We start from the raw sequence: 20,472 nt of genomic DNA, 5'->3' as shown, positions 1-20,472 counted from the left end.
CTGCCAAGGACCTTACTGTACAAAATGGCATCATAGCACTAGACTAAATTGCAGTATCTGAGGACATAAACCATAGGGATGATTTAAAAAGCCTGGGGACTGGTTGCCGAAAAAGACCAATATTCCATGGATACTACTGGGAAAATGAGCAGAATTGAAATAAACCTCCATATTGAAAGAAAAGAAGAGCAGAGAAAAGACAAAATCAAAGAGCCGAGAGAACAGACTCTGCAAATTATCTTCAAAAGAATGACAAATGGACACATCTTCATTTATCATAAAGATACTTTTGTTCCTTTGCTATGTTCAGTGGCCTTAAGGACAGCTTAAATGTTTGGCAGGTTGAATGCCAGTGATTTTGAGGAAAGAGAATGGCATTGAAAAAGAGGAGAGCTGCGATCAACAATGATTGATTGTTGAAGAGAAAGAGAATGGTGAATAAAAGCACAAAGCCAAGAGAAGTGCTGCTTACCCTGGGAAACATTCACAGGGCACACTTTACAACATTGAGGGAGCAAATGTGGCGTTGAGATGGACCATCCATTCTGAATCCTTAACACTGAAATGCTGAAAGTATAATGCAGCCCAACAGATCTCAAGCAATACAATAGACATTCCACCTTGTTGGGAGTGTTATTTTAAAGCCATTATAAGATGACAAATTCCTATGTGCTGGAGCTTAATACAATGTGCAATAAATGTGCCATCCTACCACTGACAGATATAATTCAATTGGAAAAGGACTTTTTTTGTAAATCTTTCAGTGTTGCCAAGTACTTGGCAGTTACTATTTATAGAGTTGTTTTTTTTGGGGGGGGTGGTATTGGGAGAGGGCAGGCAAATATATTACTTAGGCTGGAATATCGAAGTTTTGGTGAGCACAGTTCTAATGTACACATTGTACCATTCTGTCACTTTCATAATTTTGGAACAATCAGCTAGTACCTCCACTTTGTGTTTTTGTTTTATGTTTGCTTATTATTTATTTTGCTAAATAAAACATTTTTACTGGTCTAAAGTTCTTTGATAGTCATTTTCAAGGAGATGTGAGTGGGATAATACTTTGTTAAGTTATGGAGGTAATTTTTCCTGTTTACCTCACTACTTCAACCCTATCATGAGCCATAGAACTGTGTTCTCAATCGCAGGATTCCACTATTCTGGGATAGTTAATTCCATAATCATTCATCTGCCCTGAGGCTTTTGCAACCAAGAATGCAGGTGTCAGTCCCTCCTATAAGTTGCCAGGGATCATTTAAGCATAATCCTTACCTATTTGCAATTTATCCCTTTTAGCTCCTTGAGGAACCCAGATGGCAGGTATCAACAGATCATCAGCCATTACTAAGTGGCAGCACTCTTGTCTCTCATTCAGCTGGTTGTAGTTTCTACAAGGTAGATGTGAAGGATTCCACTCTTTTTTGAAGAAGAGCAGCAGACTTCTCCCTGGTGACCTGGCCAATATTCATCCCTCAACTGATACCTGAAAATAAGTTTGCCTGGTCATTATCACATCGATGTTTGTGAAACTATGGGCAGAATTGAATTCTGCCCTTGGATGCAGGCTGGGAGGTAGGTGGGGCCATAGAATCGTGGAGTGCCCGTCACCTTCCTGACTCCCTGCAATTCAGGGGTGGGTAAGGTCGAGAACAGCCGTCCTGCTCAGAGGCCAATTGAAGCCTTTTTAGTATTCTATCAGCTGCGGGGGCCATCGGCCACATGGGAAGACCGCCCAGTAAAAGCTGGCGGCCTCCTTGCATCTCAGGATGGTGGGTGAGGGACCTCCTGTTTGGCCACTCTGTGGCCCACGGAGGCTCCCCTCACAAACCCCCCCCCCCCCCTTCCCTGAACAACAACCGCCTCCCCACCTCGCCACGACCTACCCGGCCGGCGAGCCCCACACATTTACCTTCATTCTAGGGCCTCTTCCACTGTTACTGGTCCAAGCTGGCTGCAGTAGCAGTCGTGGCCACCATTCCCACTGGCGCTGCTGGGACTGATGAGCTGCCTGCCCTCCAATTGACTGGCAGCTCTTGGAAGTGATATCTTTGCCCTCAAAGGGTTGGAAGCTGTGATGCCAGGCAGTTAATTGCCTGAGGTGCATAGAATCACATCTGGGCTTTCAGAAACGACTGTAGGGGGGTTGCCCCTGGCTTTCCGGCCTGCATTCAGGTCTGCCGCTGTGGTCATTAAATTCAACCGCATGTGTGCAAATTAGCTGGAAGTTTCCTACATTACAACATTGACTGTACCTCATTGGTTATAAAGTGCTTTGTGTCATGCTTATGCCACAGCATATTTAATATTTGCCATGCATATAGTCTTCTTCTTACATATGTTGTCTAAAAGGATGGAGCATTCTGAAGGATCCAATGGGCTGAGTGAGGTAAAAGAGTCATGTGCCTAGAGGAGTAAGAGTTTCAAACAGACAGTGCACAGCAGGTACCATCAGCATTCAGAAGGAAATGAGGCTCCTCTAATGAATGGTCTCTCCTCAACCTTAACCTGGCTTTTTCTCTTATTTCAAGAGAACAGGTGTAGTGATTTGCTGGGAGGGAAGTACTGACCTATATTTGTATTACTATCTATTAAGTAACCAGCACTACAGAGGTACCAATGTAAAGGTGCAATTCAACAGAGATGTTCTGACGATATTCTAAACCCTGTGAGCAGCTTGAGCATTTTATGCAGGTGCACTGAACTCAGCGATTGGCCTTAAAGATACTTTTAAGCATCTATGAGCTAAAGAATAGAATTATACAACAGCCTGTAACTTGTTATGCAGTATAGTTTAAGGGAAGAAAAAATTCTAAGGCTTCCTCGTGCTTTCAGGAATTAAACTTAGCATGTAGTGAGGTATTGAAAATCATACAGACCAGGAAGGTACTATGTATGTTCAGTCCATGCTGATCGAGTTATTTTTGATCCGGGTGATGTAGCCTCAGCGACTTTGAAGTAAGGAAGGGAAATATCAGGCTGGGTTCCTGCTGCTGAGAGCTTTGCAGTGACACCTGCTGGGTCTTATGTAGGTGCAGATGCTGGCCGAGGCTGTAATTAGTCCATGCAACCAAACTGCATGCCAACATTAACAACAATAACTTACACTTATAAAGGAAGACTTGTATTTATATAGCGCCTTTCATGGCTGCTTGATGTCTCAAAGTGCTTTATAACCAATAAGTACTTTTTAAAAAGTGTAATTTAGGAAATGCGACAGCCAATTTGTGCACAGCAAGCCCACACAAACAGCAATGTGATAACAGATTATCTGGCCATTGTGATGTTGATTGAGGGATAAATATTGGCCAGAACACCAGGCATAACTCCCCTGCTCTTCTTAATAGTGCCATGGATCCTTTACGTCCACCTGAGAGGGCAGACAGGGCCTCGGTTTAACCTCTCATTGGAAAGATGGCATCTCTGGCAGTGCAGCACTGCCTCAGTAGTACACTGGAGTGTCAGCCTTAATTTTTGTGTTCAAGTCCTGGAGTCTTTAAAATGTCTAAAAAGAAAAATCCTTAAACGCAGTAAAACATCCCAAGATGCTTGACAGGAGCATAAATCAAGACAAAATTTGACACCAAGCCACATATGGAGATATTAGACAAAATCTAACTTCAGACACCAAAAATAGTACCTTCAATGATTCAATGAGTTGGGGGGGGGGGGGGGGGGGTGGTGGTGGTGGGGTGCAGGGACTCTGAAACTGTGCAGCATTAGAGGGAAGAGAAAATTGAAAAAATGACTAGTTCATGAATGACGTGAACAGTCCGTGATTATTTGTAGTTTTAATTCTTATTGTACACCACCAAGTGGTTAATTGAAGAGTTACAGTACTTAATGGCCAAGCTTTGCTTTTCATGTATTGTTTGTTGCTTGGTGTTCAGTGCCTTTATTTAAATCACTCCCTTTTTCTTCAAATCTTCTGCCCTTCCCTCCTGAAGGCACTGATTCTTGCTGGCTGTGATTCTATGGATGCTAGAAGTCTCTGATGCTTTGTGCAAGAGACCATTTAGCATGTAAGCCTGGACAGTAGGGCCAATTGCCATTCCTTTCACTGAATCAGCAAGGTGTGGGCAGGGTAATCAAAATAGCAGTGCAGTGCTTGGCAGCCCATTCCTGTCAATGTCTGAATCTTCAACATTCTGGCAAGGCCTTGAAACAGGTGGCCAGGCAATTGGTGAATACATAGGAGTCTCATCAGCCCAAGCAAGTTGAGATTCTAAGACATCAACAGGATGCCAGTGCAATTTTGAAGCATGGAGCATACATGGTGCCTTCTCTGCCCATTGCTACTTGGCGTGGAGTGGCCTAGCCAGCTGGTCCTTAAAGGGACGACCACAGACGTCCCAGAAAATGTTTAAAGATAGATTTGTAAATGATTTTTGTGGGGTCAAAAAGAGCATTACAGAAACAGCAACCACGATAATTCTGGGTATCAGGAATGCCACGTTATGAAGGAAAAGGCTTTGGTCATTTGATGGGAAAAGACGCTTCAAGTGACCTTATTAAGGTTTCTGGGCTTATTAAGCTGAGCCAGATATACTTTTCACGATAATGAAAGTTTCAAATGCCAAAGGGCACAAATTAAAAGCGAGAAATTTAGAACTACGAGAGATCTAGCAAAAGTTTTTCATGAAAGGATAATGGGTTGTGGAATATGCAGAAGGAATAAATGAGTTAATTTCAACTAAACTTGTGTTGGCCGAGAAAGCTTTTTATTATTTGTTCATGGGATGTGGGCTTCGTTGCCCATTCCTAATTGCCCTAGAGAAGGTGGAGGTGAGCCACTTTGTTGAACTGCTACAGTCAGTGCAGGAACGCCCAGAGTGCTGTTAGGAAGGGAGTTCCAGGATTTTGACCCAGCAACAGTGAAGGAACGGCAATATAGTTCCAAGTCAGGATGGTGTGTGGCTTGGAGGGGAACTCGCAGTTGGCGGTTTTCCCATGTGTCTGCTGCCCTTGTTCTTCGAGGTGGTAGAGATTGTGGGTTTGGAAAGTGCTGTCTAAGAAGCCTTGGCGAGTTGCTGCAATGCATCTTGTAGATGGTACACACTGCAGCCATGGCACCAATGGTGGAGGGAGTGAATGATTAACATGGTGGATAGGACACCATTCAAGCAGGAAACTTTATCCTGGATGTTGTCAAGCTTCTTGAGTGTTGGTCGAGCTTCATTCATCCAGGCAAGTGGAGAGTATTCCATTACACTCCTGACTAGTGCCTTGTAGATGGTGAAAAGGCTTTGGAGAGTCAGGAGGTGAGTTAATTCATCACAGAATTCCTAGCCTCTGACCTGCTGTTGTAATCACAGTATTTATGTGGCTGGTCCAGTTAAGTTTCTGGTTGATGATGATCCCCAAGATATTGATGGTGGGAGATTCAGCAATGGTAATGCCATTGCATGTAAAGAGGAGGTGTTTAGACTCTTCCTTGTTGGAGATGGTCATTACTTGATACTTTTGTGGCGCAAATGTTACTTACCACTTATCAGCCAAAGCCTGAATGTTGTCCAGGTCTTGCTGCATATGACCACAAACTGGAGTTGTGAATGAAACTGATGCCTGCAATCATCAGCGAACATCCCACTTCTGACCTTATGATGGAGGCACCATTGCTAAGGTAGGTGAAGATGGTGGGCCTAGGTCACTACCCTGAGGAGCTCCTGCAGTGATGTCCTGGGGCTGTGAAGATTGACCTCCAATAACCGCAACCATTTTCCTTTAGGTATGACTCCAGCCAGTGGTGAGTTTTTCCATGATTCCTATTGACATCGATTTTGCTACGGCTCCTTGATGCCCCGTGCAGTCAAATGCTGCCTTGATGTCAAGGGCAGTCACTCTCACCTCACCTCTGGAATTCAGCTCCTTTGCCCAAGTTTGGACCAAGGCTGTAATGTGGTCAGGAGCTAAGTGGTTCTGGTAGAACTTGAGAGACTGAAAAGAATTAAGGATTAAGGATTTAAGGAGTGAGAAGAAAAGGCAGATAGGTGGGGGTTGAGATTTCAAAACAAATGGGTGGGCTTGTTAGACCTAATAAGCTTTTCTGGTTTCTAAAATAATCATATATTTATTTTCCAGTGGATTTTTACAGACAGGTTTTTGCACAGACTGCGACTGTTCTGAGCAGGTCCTGAAACTGACCTCAGACATTGAAGCTGTTTTTCAGAAAGGCCTGAAGACAGGAACCACCTTTGTTGACTTATCCTGTGCCTATGACACAGTGTGGCATACAGGCATAAAAACAAGAAATTCTGGAACTACTCCGCAGGTCTGGCAGCATCTGTGGAGACAGAAACAGAGTTAACATTTCAGGTCAGTGAACCTTCATCAGAAGAGTATGGGAAAACTCAATGGAAGCAAAGATGTTTTATTCCAATTTGAATGGAATTTGCTTTTGCACATTGCAGAGAAAAAGAATAAGTAATTAAATAGAAACCCTGCAAAGCAGCCTGGAGAAATAAGCTGTCAGACTGCATGAGGTGGGTTTCCCTGGCATTCAGGACTCCAATGACCTCTGTTTCCCCTCTCTTCCCTCTAAGTTGCAAACTCCTAACTGTGACTATTCCTCTCCTGTCCTCTCTCACCTCAACGTTCTTCCAGTTTCGGAGTTAGACTAACATTTTGCTTGTCATAACTGGGAAATTATTTCACTATCCAGCTTTGGAGCAGCAGAGAAGAAGTGTAATGAAAGATGGTCACTCCATTAGAAAGTATATATATTTTTTTTATTCATTCAGGGATGTGGGCGTCACTGGCCAGTCCAGCATTTATTGCCCATCCCTAATTGACCTTGAGAAGGTGGTGGTGAGCTGTCTTCTTGAACCGCTGCAGTCCATTTGGGGTAGGTACACCCACAGTGCTGTTAGGAAGGGAGTTCCAGGATTTTGACCCAGCGACAGTGAAGGAATGGCGATATAGTTCCAAGTCAGGATGGTGTGTGACTTGGAGGGGAACTTGCAGGTGATGGTGTTCCCATGCATTTGCTGCCCTTGTCCTTCTAGTTGGTAGAGGTCGCGGGTTTGGAAAGTGCTGTCTAAGGAGCCTTGGTGCACTGCTGCAGTGCATCTTGTAGATGGTACACACTGCTGCCACTGTGCTTTGGTGGTGGAGGGAGTGAATGTTTGTAGATGGGGTGCCAATCAAGCGGGCTGCTTTGTCCTGGATGGTGTCGAGCTTCTTGAGTATTAAACAACGGAAAGCTGTTAAGATGCTTAAGGAATTAGAAGTCCACTAATTATCTAGCAACACCGAGCACAGGAACAGAGCTCCCATCTTACAATATGTCCTGTGAACATAATGCAAGAAATAGAAGAGACTGAAAACAATTTTCTTTCCCGTTGTCTCCACCTTTTCCCCTCCTCTCCTAAAGGCATGGATTGATGCTAGGTTCAGATCCATAGATACTGTCGGTGCTCTAGTACCTTGCTCAAGCAGTCATTTTATTTCAAATATTTTTATTGCAATTGTATTCTGTTTACAGTTCTCTGCTGTCTCACCTGCTTATGGCTGGGTCAGTGGCTGGATGATGGGGAAATTCAGGCAAAATGAAGCCCAGCACTATCTGACTACTCCAACAGTGATTTTCCTCCACCAGGACACACCGGGGCAGCCATTGGTCACTTTTTTCCTGCCTGCTGCATGCAAGTAGCAGCATGAGGCAGGGCCCAGTTCTCCAGCTTATTTATCTTTTCTTCTTCCATGTTAATGCGGCCTTCTCTCCATGCATTCCACCTCCATTACTCACTTGTGTAGGCCTTGTTCTCTGCTGAGTCCACAAGGGCACAAATCCTGCCGTCCTCAGGCAATTCTTCCCCATTAATTTTTGCACCCACCCCGGCCCCAACCTTGTTACAGTGCTGTTAGTGTTTCCTTTAGAGCTGAAGATAGCCTCCAGAAAATGGGTTGAGGTTGGGACGGGATCAAAGTGGTGGGTGGAAGTTTTGTTCTGCCAGAATTCTACTCCAATGAGGCGTAAAAAGAGCACAACAAGGGCCAATTTTCGAGAGCAATGCTGCTCGCAATCAGCATGGTTATGGGCACTGTCGCATTGGCATAGACAGCTGTCCATGGCGCCAGCCTGAAACTACCATTAAACCTCCTACCTATGTAAATAAGTGGGCTAATCACTATTTCAGGATTCCTGGACTAAATTAGTTGGCAATGAGTGAAGCAGGTTGTAGGAATATTCAGTGGTTGTGACCAAATACATGGAGCCAGCTCCACAGCACATCTGACAGCTGTTTCCAGCCCATGATCAGCCCTCACTTCCAGGACTTACCTCAGGACCATTGCCCTAATTGGGGAGCTGCATTTGGAGATGTAACAAGTGCCGACAGCTCAGTCAAATCATTACAATGAGGCTTGAGGCCCAATTTTGAGTGAGCCTCAGGCCTCTGAATTGGTGTGCACGCTATCTGCATGCCTTTGATTAATTGCCCAAAGCTAGCCATAACTGAATTTTTACCCCAAAATTCCCAGATAATATGTTGACAATCACAACAGTAAATTATATTTATCTGCTGTGATTACTGTAGAAAAATGACCAGAGTATTTACAAAAGGACAAATAAAAACAATTGATGCTGAGAAATAGTGGGAACGTTAAGGGACATGACTGAAAGCTTGGTCAAAAAGATTAGATTTTCAGAAAACGTTTATAAATGATCACAGCCAGTTTACTGCCCATATTTATTAATGATGGGTAAGAGGGACTATACTCTTTGAATCACTCGGTTATTTTTTTAACAGAAGCAACAGGTGCTGGTGCTCCACAGTTTAGATGTGTGCTACGAGATAATGAGTTCAGGTTTGTTGGGATCTGCTCATTAAAGGCTGAGAGCATCAGCAAATGAAATAGTGGGCATCAAACAGTTATAGTGGGTACAGCTCCCCGGGCATATCTGCAATTCATCTCCAAGTCTGTGACAAGTAAGAAAACTCTGGGGTTCTGTGATGCCCACTCGGGTGATCTTGTAATTAATTTTTGTTGGGTGGAAAGGAAGAGCTTTGCATTGCAGCTGTGAGGTCATTGAAATGAGTGAATACACCTGCCCACACAAGGGTGTCGGTCATTATTAGTACTTAAAAGAAGAAAACTGAAAATAAAGCTAAATACACAAAATTAGTCATTCCTTATAACAATAGCCCAAGCAATTGTAATTTATTACAATAATATGAGAAATCTGTCATTAGAATTACCAGGTATTTATTAAAATAATATCTATTAAATGAAAATGAATTTGGCCTAACCATCAGCCTCAAGAAAACGAACATCATGGGGCAGGATGTCAGAAATGCTCCATCCATCAATATTGGCGACCACGCTCTGGAAGTGGTTCAAGAGTTCACCTACCTAGGCTCAACTATCACCAGTAACCTGTCTCTAGATGCAGAAATCAACAAGCGCATGGGTAAGGCTTCCACTGCTATGTTCAGACTGGCCAAGAGAGTGTGGGAAAATGGCGCACTGACACGGAACACAAAAGTCCGAGTGTATCAGGCCTGTGTCCTCAGTACCTTGCTCTACGGCAGCGAGGCCTGGACAACGTATGCCAGCCAAGAGCGACGTCTCAATTCATTCCATCTTCGCTGCCTTCGGAGAATACTTGGCATCAGGTGGCAGGACTATATCTCCAACACAGAAGTCCTTGAAGCGGCCAACATCCCCAGCTTATACACACTACTGAGTCAGCGGCGCTTGAGATGGCTTGGCCATGTGAGCCGCATGGAAGATGGCAGGATCCCCAAAGACACATTGTACAGCGAGCTCGCCACTGGTATCAGACCCACCGGCCGTCCATGTCTCCGTTATAAAGACGTCTGCAAACGCGACATGAAATCGTGTGACATTGATCACAAGTCGTGGGAGTCAGTTGCCAGCATTCGCCAGAGCTGGCGGGCAGCCATAAAGACAGGGCTAAATTGTGGCGAGTCGAAGAGACTTAGTAGTTGGCAGGAAAAAAGACAGAGGCGCAAGGGGAGAGCCAACTGTGCAACAGCCCCAACAAACAAATTTCTCTGCAGCACCTGTGGAAGAGCCTGTCACTCCAGAATTGGCCTTTATAGCCACTCCAGGCGCTGCTTCACAAACCACTGACCACCTCCAGGCGCGTATCCATTGTCTCTCGAGATAAGGAGGCCCAAAAGAATCTATTAAAATAATACTTAAATGTAGCATAAATTTGACATTGTCATAAATATCTATCATTGTAATACGCAGTTTTTGACTGTTTTGATTGGTCAGTTTAAGGGGCATGACCGTTGGTGAGTTTACTTGGTGGGTGGTGCCTGGCACACACAGAGGCCTGTGGGGCACGCAGAGGACTGGAGCACGGGATGCATGTGCAACTGCCAATGGTTGGCGGTGGGGTGAGGTAGGGGGGTTTGGTGGAGAATAAAAACAGCGGAAGGCAACGGGAGCCCAACAACAAAGTTACTCTGGCTGAAGAGATTGTTTCCGCGAGGGATGGGATGGGGATGGCATGGGAGGGGATGGCAATGAGAGGAATGGCATGGGAGAGGTGAATGGGATGATGGAATTGGTTAAGTGCGGCAAAATGGGGGAGAATTATTTGATCCAACTTATTAGTTGAAAGGCATTCTTTGTGCTAAAAATGAAGATTCACTAGATTTGAATGAAAACGTCTTAGAAAAGCTGTCAGGTGAATTAAAAGAGTACATCAGTGTTGATTCTATAGGTGAAGAAAATTATAACAGTCTGTACCAGGGTCTCCAACCTTTTCTTTAGTGGGAGCTACTTCTGATAAACAAAAAAAATCACGAGCCAGTTAAACATATATTGAAAAAATATGGATAGATAAATGCAAACTAAATATGTAGCTATTATAATTATATTATAATATATTTAATATGAAGGAAGACTGATCTTAACTTTATTTCAATGTGATACTTGACACTGTATGCAAACCTGGTCAAGAGATCACTGTACTTGCCAGTGTCCAGAAGCCCAGCAGCAGTTTCATTGAGTGGTTGGTGCCATTTAACAATGTCATCTCCCCTGGAATCTACCTCCCTTGACAGGCTCACATTGGAAATTGTTGGGCCCCACTGGGCTCAGAAGTACTCGGGGTTAAACCCAGTTGCTTTTCCTCCATCTGCACTCCAGCTCAAACTGATGCAACAAAAAAGACCTACAGAGGAGGCCAGGCATCGAATTCTACATCCAACACCCACCCCGAAACAAACTGGCTGTGTTTCTCAGCTCAGTTCCGTGAACAACACCTGCAATAAAACAAAAGCAAAATACTGTAGATGCTGGAAATCTGAAATAAAAGGAGAAATTGCAGAAATTGCAGGTCGAGCAGCATCTGTGGAGAGAGAAACAGAGTTAATATTTCAGGTCTGTGACCTTTCTTCAGGACAAGTAACATCATAGACCTGAAACGCTAACTCTGTTTCTCCCTCCAGAGATGCTGCCAGAACTGTTGAGTATTTCCTCCTTTTATTTCAGATTTACAGTATCCGCAGTATTTGGCTTTTATTCTTATCGGTGGTATTTGAGGCCTATACCAGTTGTTTATGAAACCTTCCCGCCCACCCACCAGCTCCATTCCTCTTCTGCACTCAACAGTTTCTCATCTGCTGCGGATCCAAAACGATCGGTCCAGCTTCAGCACCCGCACTGCGCATGCTCCAGACACAGCCCGCTCTGAGTGTGCTCCAGTCACCACCCGCACTGCGCATGCTCCAGTCACCACCCGCACTGCGCATGCTCCAGACACCGCCCGCTCTGAGTGTGCTCCAGTCACCACCCGCACTGCGCATGCTCCAGTCACCACCCGCACTGCGCATGCTCCAGTCACCACCCGCACTGTGCATGCTCCAGTCACCGCCCGTTCTGAGCATGCTCCAGTCACCACCCGCACTGCGCATGCTCCAGACACCGCCCGCTCTGAGCATGCTCCAGTCACCACCCGCACTGCGCATGCTCCAGACACTGCCTGCACTGAGCTTGTGCTCCAGTCACCACCCGCACTGCGCATGCTCCAGACACCGCCTGCACTGAGCATGCTCCAGTCACCACCTGCACTGTGCGTGCTCCAGTCACCACCCTCACTGCCCATGCTCCAACCACCATCCCCACTGAGCATGCTCCAGACACAGCCCGCATTGAGCGTGCTCCAGTCACCTCCAGCAAAGTTCATGCTCCAGTCACCACCCGCACTGCGCATGCTCCAGTCACAGCCTGCACTTCGCGTGCCCCAGTCACCATCCACACTGCGCATGCTCCAGACACATCCCGCACTGCGCGTGCTCCAGACACAGCCCGCACTGCGCGTGCTCCAGACACAACCCGCACTGCACATTCTTCAGTCACAGCCTGCACTTCGCGTGCCCCAGTCACCATCCACACTGCGCATGCTCCAGACACAGCCCACACTGCGCGTGCTCCAGACACAGCCCGCACTGCGCGTGCTCCAGACACAACCTGCACTGCACATTCTTCAGTCACTGCCCGCACTGCACACGCTCCAGTCACTGCCGGTACTGCGCCTGCTCCAGACACCGCCCACACTGCACATGCTCCAGTCACCGCCAACAAGCTACTCAGAGACTGTGGCAAGCTACTGGTAGCTCACGATCGATGTATTGGTCTATACCCTCCAGACTTTCTACACAGTCTAACTCCAATGGTGATGCCACTGCACAAACATATACTCAAGGAAGGAGCTGTTATAATATTGCTATGAAACTTGAATCATAAACAAACACTTTGTCATGGAACAAGATTGGTAGTTAGGATGCTGTTTTCTTAGATGATAGATGCTGAGATTATAACAGACAGATTTGAAGGATTTCAGATTTCTTTCCTCACCTGCCCCTCTTTCCCTGCCTCTGTACTTGTTTAAAAACAGTTACATCGCTGACTTTTTCCAGTTCTGATGAAAGATCACCAACCTGAAACATTAACTTTATTTCTCTCTCTCCACAGATGCTGCCTGACCTGCTGAGTATTTCTAGCATTTTCTGTTTTTATTACCAAGTCTGAGGTGTTTATCGAGTACCGAGACAAGCTGTTGGATTGCTTCTTATATACGGTTTATTAACAAACAACATCACAGCAAGCTCATTTTTTAAACTTGCATGAATAAACTATGCTTTTTAACATCTTTAAAGTAACCCTTATCCCAAATCCTTTCTGTGGAAAATTGGCAGAAGATTTTGAACTATGACACCCTGGATTCTCCTGCAGTTTCAGGAGTGGAGCTCAGCAGCGCCTGCCCTGTCATACTTTCGCTGTCAGATTAGGCAGAGAATTTTCAGTTCTGGTATCTCCAGCAGCAATAAATTAAACGTGTTTTAAAAACTACTTCAAATATCTGTGGAAGATCAAAGTTTGTTCAAAGGGAAAGACTGCTTATTAGATAGATGAGTTGGTATTGCGGCAATGAATCTATGTAGAGAAAAAAAGGTCTTCAATTCAATTAGAAAGATGCATTACCTGGCTTATATCACAGGACTACAGATTTAATTTAAGACATTAACAAAACATCAAGTATATACGCCAACTCATTGAGTCTGAGATATCCATTCAATGTGCTTATTAGAACAGATTTAGCAAGGGATTTAGATTTGTCCAACTTTAAAAATGGACAAAGAGTTTGGCACTTTGACAAATGATTTTTTATTTCTTCAAGTCATGTGGGTGCCATATGTCTGGCAGACTACACAATATGAATAATGATATTTTACATTAAAAAAAATAACAAGCTGTAACAATTTCAAGCGAAGCATGCAGTCTTGTCTACTTTAGTTTCTGCTTTCTCTAAAAAGCATTTCCCAGGGTAGGATATTGCCTGTCTTTTCCCCTCTTTGTTTTAGGTTTTCAATTACAATGTGCAGAAACTTAATCAAAACACATTTTTTTAATATGTCCTCTCTAAGAGATATTGGGGTACAATTTTTTCTGTGTAAAGTTTACAAAAATGATTTTATAAACTGTTGTGGGCCCACAATAGTTTAGTAAAAGATTTTAAAAGATTCACTCATTGTTTCATTGTGAAAGTGTTGTGTGTAAAGACAGGTTCAGAATTGAGTCTTTTTAAATGGAGCTTGAAGTATGTTGCAGAGTTTTAAGTGATAGTCAGTTTTTATTTTTCATAATCCAGAACTAGACTTTGAAAATCAGCTAAAGGGTTACTGGTGCTCAATGACAATAAAGCTATGGGCTCCCCAGGTAGCTTATTTAGTAAATATAATATCCAGTGTGGAACTGTGCCATATAGATAAGGTTTGATTTCTAGTCTGTTTTGAATCAGTTGATGTCAGGGTTGTAGTGGGAGTTTTATAAATGTCCTCAGCACCCTTGCTAGGGAAGTAGAACAAAAAGAAGTTATTACAGTTTATGCTCCTGCTCAACATCCAGTGCTCCGTGTTGGAAATGCTGCTATGTGGAGATTGGTTGAGAACATAGCTGGGATTTTGGCTTTGAGTTCTCTCATTGTCAACTAGCCCCCTATTTAGGTTCGCAAATGAAGTCTTCCCACTTGAGTGAGGAAGGCTGATACCAGCAGAAATGCACCCCAACAACATCTTGTTGGTCAACATCTTCAGGAGAAGGTCAACATCTTCAGGAGAAAAAAATAGGGCGAAAGGGCTGCAAAATTGAACCAAGTATTGGTTTATATCACTTACCCAGTTAATAGGCTAGAAGAAAAAAGATTAAAGATTTTCAGACTTAGTTTAGCAGGAATTCAAAAAAGTTTTAAAATTAATATAATTTTTCCTTATCTTTACAGTATACGTCTTAAACAAAAATAATTAAGCATAAACTACCACTAGGAACCTGCAGCCATGACAACAAAGCATGTAAAACTGCTGACTTCTCCACATTTCTGACAATACTGCTGCAATAGTAGAGGGATCCCCAAGGAAAGCACAAGTATGCTTACCTCCTTAACCCTGGCCAGCTGCCAGAATGCTAATTCTCTCAAATGGGGCTCTGAGCCAACAAGGTCAGTACACAGCAGGTAGGTTGCTGGAATTGAAATCTAGCAGCCACAGAGGTGTTAGAAACATGCCCTGTCATAGTTTCAACAGGTACTTAAGGTCCAGAAAACACATACATGGAAGCCAATGTCAAATCTGTCCAATCATTTGTTCATGTGAAACTTGCACTACATAGCAATTAAATTGGTGAAAAAGAAGACATACTGAAATACTTGTGAAGAGCTGCATTATGTTATAGTGTCTAGGGCAAGAAAGGATAACATAGTGGGTCAGAAAACCTCTTTTACCTCAGGGACTTAGATTAGATTGCAATTGCTATATGGGTCTTTGGTTAAATGATAGAACAGCCTCAATACTATTGCTCATGGGAAGGATTTCACAGCATGAAATTTCTCATGATTCAGCACTAGTTACACTAAATTACATTAGGTTCACCATCGTGAATGGAAATGCATTCTTCTGAGGTTGAAGTTGGAGCAGAGTGAAGGGAATTTTACATTTATATCACAAAATTTGGGAAAGTATTTAATTCCCTCATTTTGATAAGCAGAAGATTCTCCCCCAAAAGGGTGCAGCAGGGTAGTTGGACTTGGCAAGACTCATCTGAGATTCCCCACAATGAGTTCCACATCTGAGCTGAGTTTTCACATGACAAATCATTCCAGGCCCAACGTGCTCTCTCATAATGACCAGTCCACAATGGCACAGGTTGAGGTTCAGGTAAATAGGTCTTGGTGAAATATGAGGGACACATTCTGTAGGAAAACACCATGGACAGAAAGGATAAAAATAACGAAAAAATGGATAGGCAGGAATATAAACACATTTATGAAAATGTGACAATGGTATTGAAGTGATAGTTTTTCTGCTAGGAAGGTCAGAAGAAGAGATTCGGGTACACTGCACATTACAACATTTTGTTTATTTTGTCTGTGGCATTAACATCTTTCCCTGTTATTAAATCCTTATATAGCGCCTGAGCTGAGGAGAGAGACTGGCACTTCAGTGTGAGTCAGGTCACTAAGGATTTGTCCTGTTATTGTTCTAGGATTTCCATGACTCTTAAAAAATACACATAGAAAGTCCATTATTTTCCAGCTTGAATCAAAGCCAACAAAATTTTAGGGAACAGTCATTCTGAAAGTATGTATATCAAAAAAGTGAAAACTATCAATTATTAGTAAAAAGAATTTTTAAAAATCTTGAGTTGTTAGAACACAATTTTCTTGATTATCATTTGTAAACCCTTGGCAGGCTATAGGATTCCTTGGAAATAAAGAGCAGGGGGAAAAAAAGCTTTTCTTCCTTACTTTACTTCTCAGAATCTAAATTTGCAATGTGCGTACAAAAATTAGCTGAAAAGAATCATTGGGAGAAATAATGAGTTGGAATAAAGGATAATAAATCAGGCTTTGACTAAACCTCAGACCATGTGTGATACTTGGATTCTGTGTAGGATTGAGGTGCCACTGAGGGACTGGAATAAAAGACTGTTAGAAACAGCCAGGTTATTTATCAACATAGCCTGTAGTTAGCTGATATGTAGTAAAATGTGTTTATTGAAATCACCAGTGGGAATGTCCAAGACTATGGTGGTCCTTTCTGACAGATGGTTTTCCTAACAGTGTGCAGGCAGTCAGTTCCAAGTAAGCAGCCGACATAGCTGCAACACATATTTTCTAGTTACCATATACAGGTAGTAATACAAAAGCAAAATACTGCAGATACTGGAAATCTGAAACAAAAACAGAAAATACAAGAAATACTCAGCAGGTCAGGCAGCATCTGCAGAGAGAAAAACAGAGTTTACATTTCAGGTCTGTGACTTTTCATCAGGTTTTGAGCAAGTGAAAGGGGAGGGGGAAGAAGAACAAAACGGAAGGTCTGTGATAGGGTTGAGGGAAAAAGAGATTAAATGACAAAAGGTTTCATGGTACAAAGCCAAAAGGAGTGGTAGTGCGTTAAGTAAAGAAACAAAAGATGTGTCTGGATAAGGTGTACATAGCCGGATAGCAGCCATCCAAACACAAAATAAAGGGATTAAGAAAGAAATGGGGGGCGGGGGGAGCAGGGTATAAAACAAACCAGATTATGATCTCAAATTATTGAGTTTAATGTTGAGTCCGGAAGGCTGTAAAGTGTCCAGTTGAAAGATAAAGTGCCGCTCCTTGAGCTTGCATTGAGCTTCAGTGGAACACTGTAGCAGGCCAAGGACAGAAAGATCAGAGTGGGAGCGTGGTAGAGAATTAAAATGACAGACGACAGGAAGCTCGGGGTCATGCTTGCAGACTGAAAGGAAGTGTTCGGCAAAGCGGTCACCCATTCTGTGTTTAGTCTCCCCAATGTAGAGCAGACCACATTGTGAGCAGTGAATAGAATCATAGAATCATAGAAGGTTTATGGCACAGAAAGAGGCCACTCAGCCCATCATGTCTGTGCCAGCTGAAAAACGTTCCACCTATTCTAATCCCACCTTCCAGCATTTGGTCCGTAGCCCTGCAGATTACAGCAGTTGAGGGGCATATCTGGACTTCTTTTGAATGAGTTGAGGGTTTCTGCCTCAAGTACCCTTTCAGGCAGTGAGTTCCAGACCCCCACCACACTCTGGAAGTGTAGTTAAAGTAACTGCAGGAGTCTGTGGGTTTATAGTGAATATTGGTTGATACCTCCTCAGAAATGGAGGCAGAGAAGTCAAGGAAGGGAAGGGAAGAGTTGGAGATGGACCACGTGAAGGTGAGAGAAGGGTGGAAATTGGAAACAAAATCAATGAAATTTTCCAGTTCAGGGTGAGAGCAGGAAACGGCACCGATACAGTCATCGATGTACCGAGGGGGCCTGAATAGGACTGGAACAAGAAATGTTCCACGTATCCCACAAAAAGGCTGGCATAGCTAGGACCCATGCAGGTGCCCATAACACACCTTTTATTTGGAGGAAGTGAGTGGAGTTGAAGGAGAAGTTGTTCAATTTGAGAACAAGTTCAGCCAGGCAGAGGAGGGTGGTGGTGGATGGAGACTAACCATTCAAGGAAGAAGCGGAGAGCCCTCAAATCATCCTGGTGGAGGATGGAGATGTGGAGAGATTGGACATCAATGGTGAATGGGAGACAGTGAGGGCCAGGAAACTGGAAACTGTTAAAGTGTAGTAACTTCAACAGGTAGTAATAGTTCAGTATTTGTTCTGGCTAATGTTATAAATAACTGATAAACATGCTTTCAAGATGTTTTACACAGGTAGTGACCAAGGTGCAGGGAAAACAACCAAGCCAAATCCTCTTCTCCAGTATTATCCAGCAACAACACCCAGTCTTCGAGCATGTTCAGCAATCAGTAGTGGGAACTGTAATTTAGCAAGGATCATTGATTAAATTCGAGATCTTTCTGGTCTGTAAGACTTAACTACTCATTCGATCAACTCACAAAATCATTGTTAGACATTGAACAACTTTTGAAAATCCCATTAAAAGGTAAAAAAAATCTGTCAGGTCGAAGTTTCGAGCTTTTTAAGGGCATGGGTTACTGGCTTCAAGCATCTGTGAAGATATGGGTAAAGAAACTGGTATCATGCCAGGTGGTTAGAGAAGGAGAAAAAAAACTCACGTAGTGCTCCACTCCTGATTGCTATCCAATAAACAATCTGCTTCCTTCCACTGATAGCATTCCATTTCATAGCTATTCACTTAGGCTGATCAAGCCAAGTACAACATTGGTCCCAATGGTAAATTCGGGTTGCAGTCCACGTTTTAGGCATTCCTGGGGTATTGCAGTCATGTTCAGGGAAGAACCAGCCTGGTCTTGATGAGGAGGAGTTCATGGTCCCTCCCTGATTTATAGCAGCCATTTTCACCGTGCCTTCCCAGCAGAAATTGGGACAGTTAAAATCAGCCGGGTGATTTACCTACCAACATCCTGCATGGATTCCAACATTTTTAATATGAACCTGCTTTCCTGATCACTGAAGTTGAAATTTATTTGCCAATTACACACCCATTCTGCAAGTTTATTAATGTCTTCCTGCATTTTGTCACAGTGGTAATGTCACTGCACTAGCAATCCAGAGGCCCAGGCTAATGCCCGGCACACAGGTTCAAATCCCACCACGGCAGCTGGTGGACTTGAAATTCAATCAATTAATTTAAAAAATCTGGAATTGAAAGCTAGTCTCAATGATGGTGCCATGAAACTATCATTGACTGTTCTGTACAATTGAAGCAAGACTTCACTACTCCCATATTCAAATCCTCTTGCGGCATTAGCCTTCCTAATTGCTTGCTGCACCTGCATGTTAGCTTTCAGTGACTTATTGACGAGGACACCCAGGTCCCTTTGTACATCTATACTTTCTAATCTCTTACCATTTAAGAAATACTCTGCACATCTATTCCTCCTACCAAAGTGGATAACCTCACATTTTTCCACATTATATTCCATCTGCCACATTCTTACCCACTCACTAAGTCTTTCCAGATCCCCTTGAAGCCGCTTTGCATCTTCCTCACAACACACATTCCCACCTAGATCTGTGTCATCCGGGAACTTGGAAATATTACATTTGGTCCCCACATCCAAATCATTGATATATATTGTGAACAGCTGGGGCTCAAGCACTGATCCCTGCTGTACCAACTAGTCAAGAATGACCTATTCCTACTCTCTGCTTTCTCCCTGTTAACCAATCCTTTATCCATGCCAGTTTATTACCTCCTATCTCATGTGCTTTAATTTTGCTAACCAGCCTCCTGTGGGGGACTTTATCAAAAGCCTTCTGAAAATCCAAGTATACCACATACACCAACTCCCCTTTATCAATTTTGTTAGTAACGTCCTCAAAAAACCCCAACAGGTTCTTCAAACATGATTTCCCATTCACAAATCCAGGTTGAAAATGCCCAATCAGATCATTATTATGCAAGTGTCCATTTGGCACATCATTTATAATAGATTCTAGCATCTTCCCCACTACTAATGGGTGGATAACAGGTCTGTAATTCCCTGTTTTCTCTCTCCCTCCCTTCTTAAATAGTGGGGTGACATTTGCTACCTTCCAATCTGCAGGAACTGTTCCAGAATCTATAGAATTTTGGAAGATGATCACCAATGCATTCACTATCTCTGTAGCTACCTCTTTCAACATTCTGGGATGTTGAATATCAGGTCCTGGGGACTTATTAACCTTCAGCCCCATTAATTTCTCCAATACAACCTTATTACTAATACTAATTTCCTTCAATTCCTCATTCCCCCTAATCCCTTGAATCTCTAATTCTGGGAGATTTCTTGTATCTTCCTCAGTGAAGATAGATACAAAGTAATCATTTAGCTTCTCTGCCATTTCTCTATTCCCCATTATAAATTCTCCTGAGTCTGCCTGTAATGGACACATTTGTCTTAACCAAACGTTTCCTTTTTTACGTACATGTAGAAGTTTTTAGTCTGTTTTTATATTTTTTGCCAGCTTACATTCATATTCTATTCTCATTTTCTTTATCAGTTTTTTCCTCCTC

General features: G+C 43.3%; 1 protein-coding gene across 1 annotated transcript; it reads left to right on the top strand.

Annotated features, from left to right (window-relative positions):
* The first annotated feature begins 11,537 nt into the window (after positions 1–11,537).
* Positions 11,538–12,593, top strand: LOC137377399 (putative uncharacterized protein ENSP00000383309). Its single transcript, XM_068046979.1, has one exon. The coding sequence runs from the start codon at positions 11,538–11,540 to the stop codon at positions 12,591–12,593; it is 1,056 nt and encodes a 351-aa protein (XP_067903080.1).
* The last annotated feature ends 7,879 nt before the right edge of the window (positions 12,594–20,472 follow it).

The sequence above is a fragment of the Heterodontus francisci genome, chromosome 15, assembly GCF_036365525.1.
Source record: "Heterodontus francisci isolate sHetFra1 chromosome 15, sHetFra1.hap1, whole genome shotgun sequence".
NCBI lineage: Eukaryota > Metazoa > Chordata > Chondrichthyes > Heterodontiformes > Heterodontidae > Heterodontus > Heterodontus francisci.
This window is presented reverse-complemented; position numbering and strand designations above follow the sequence as displayed.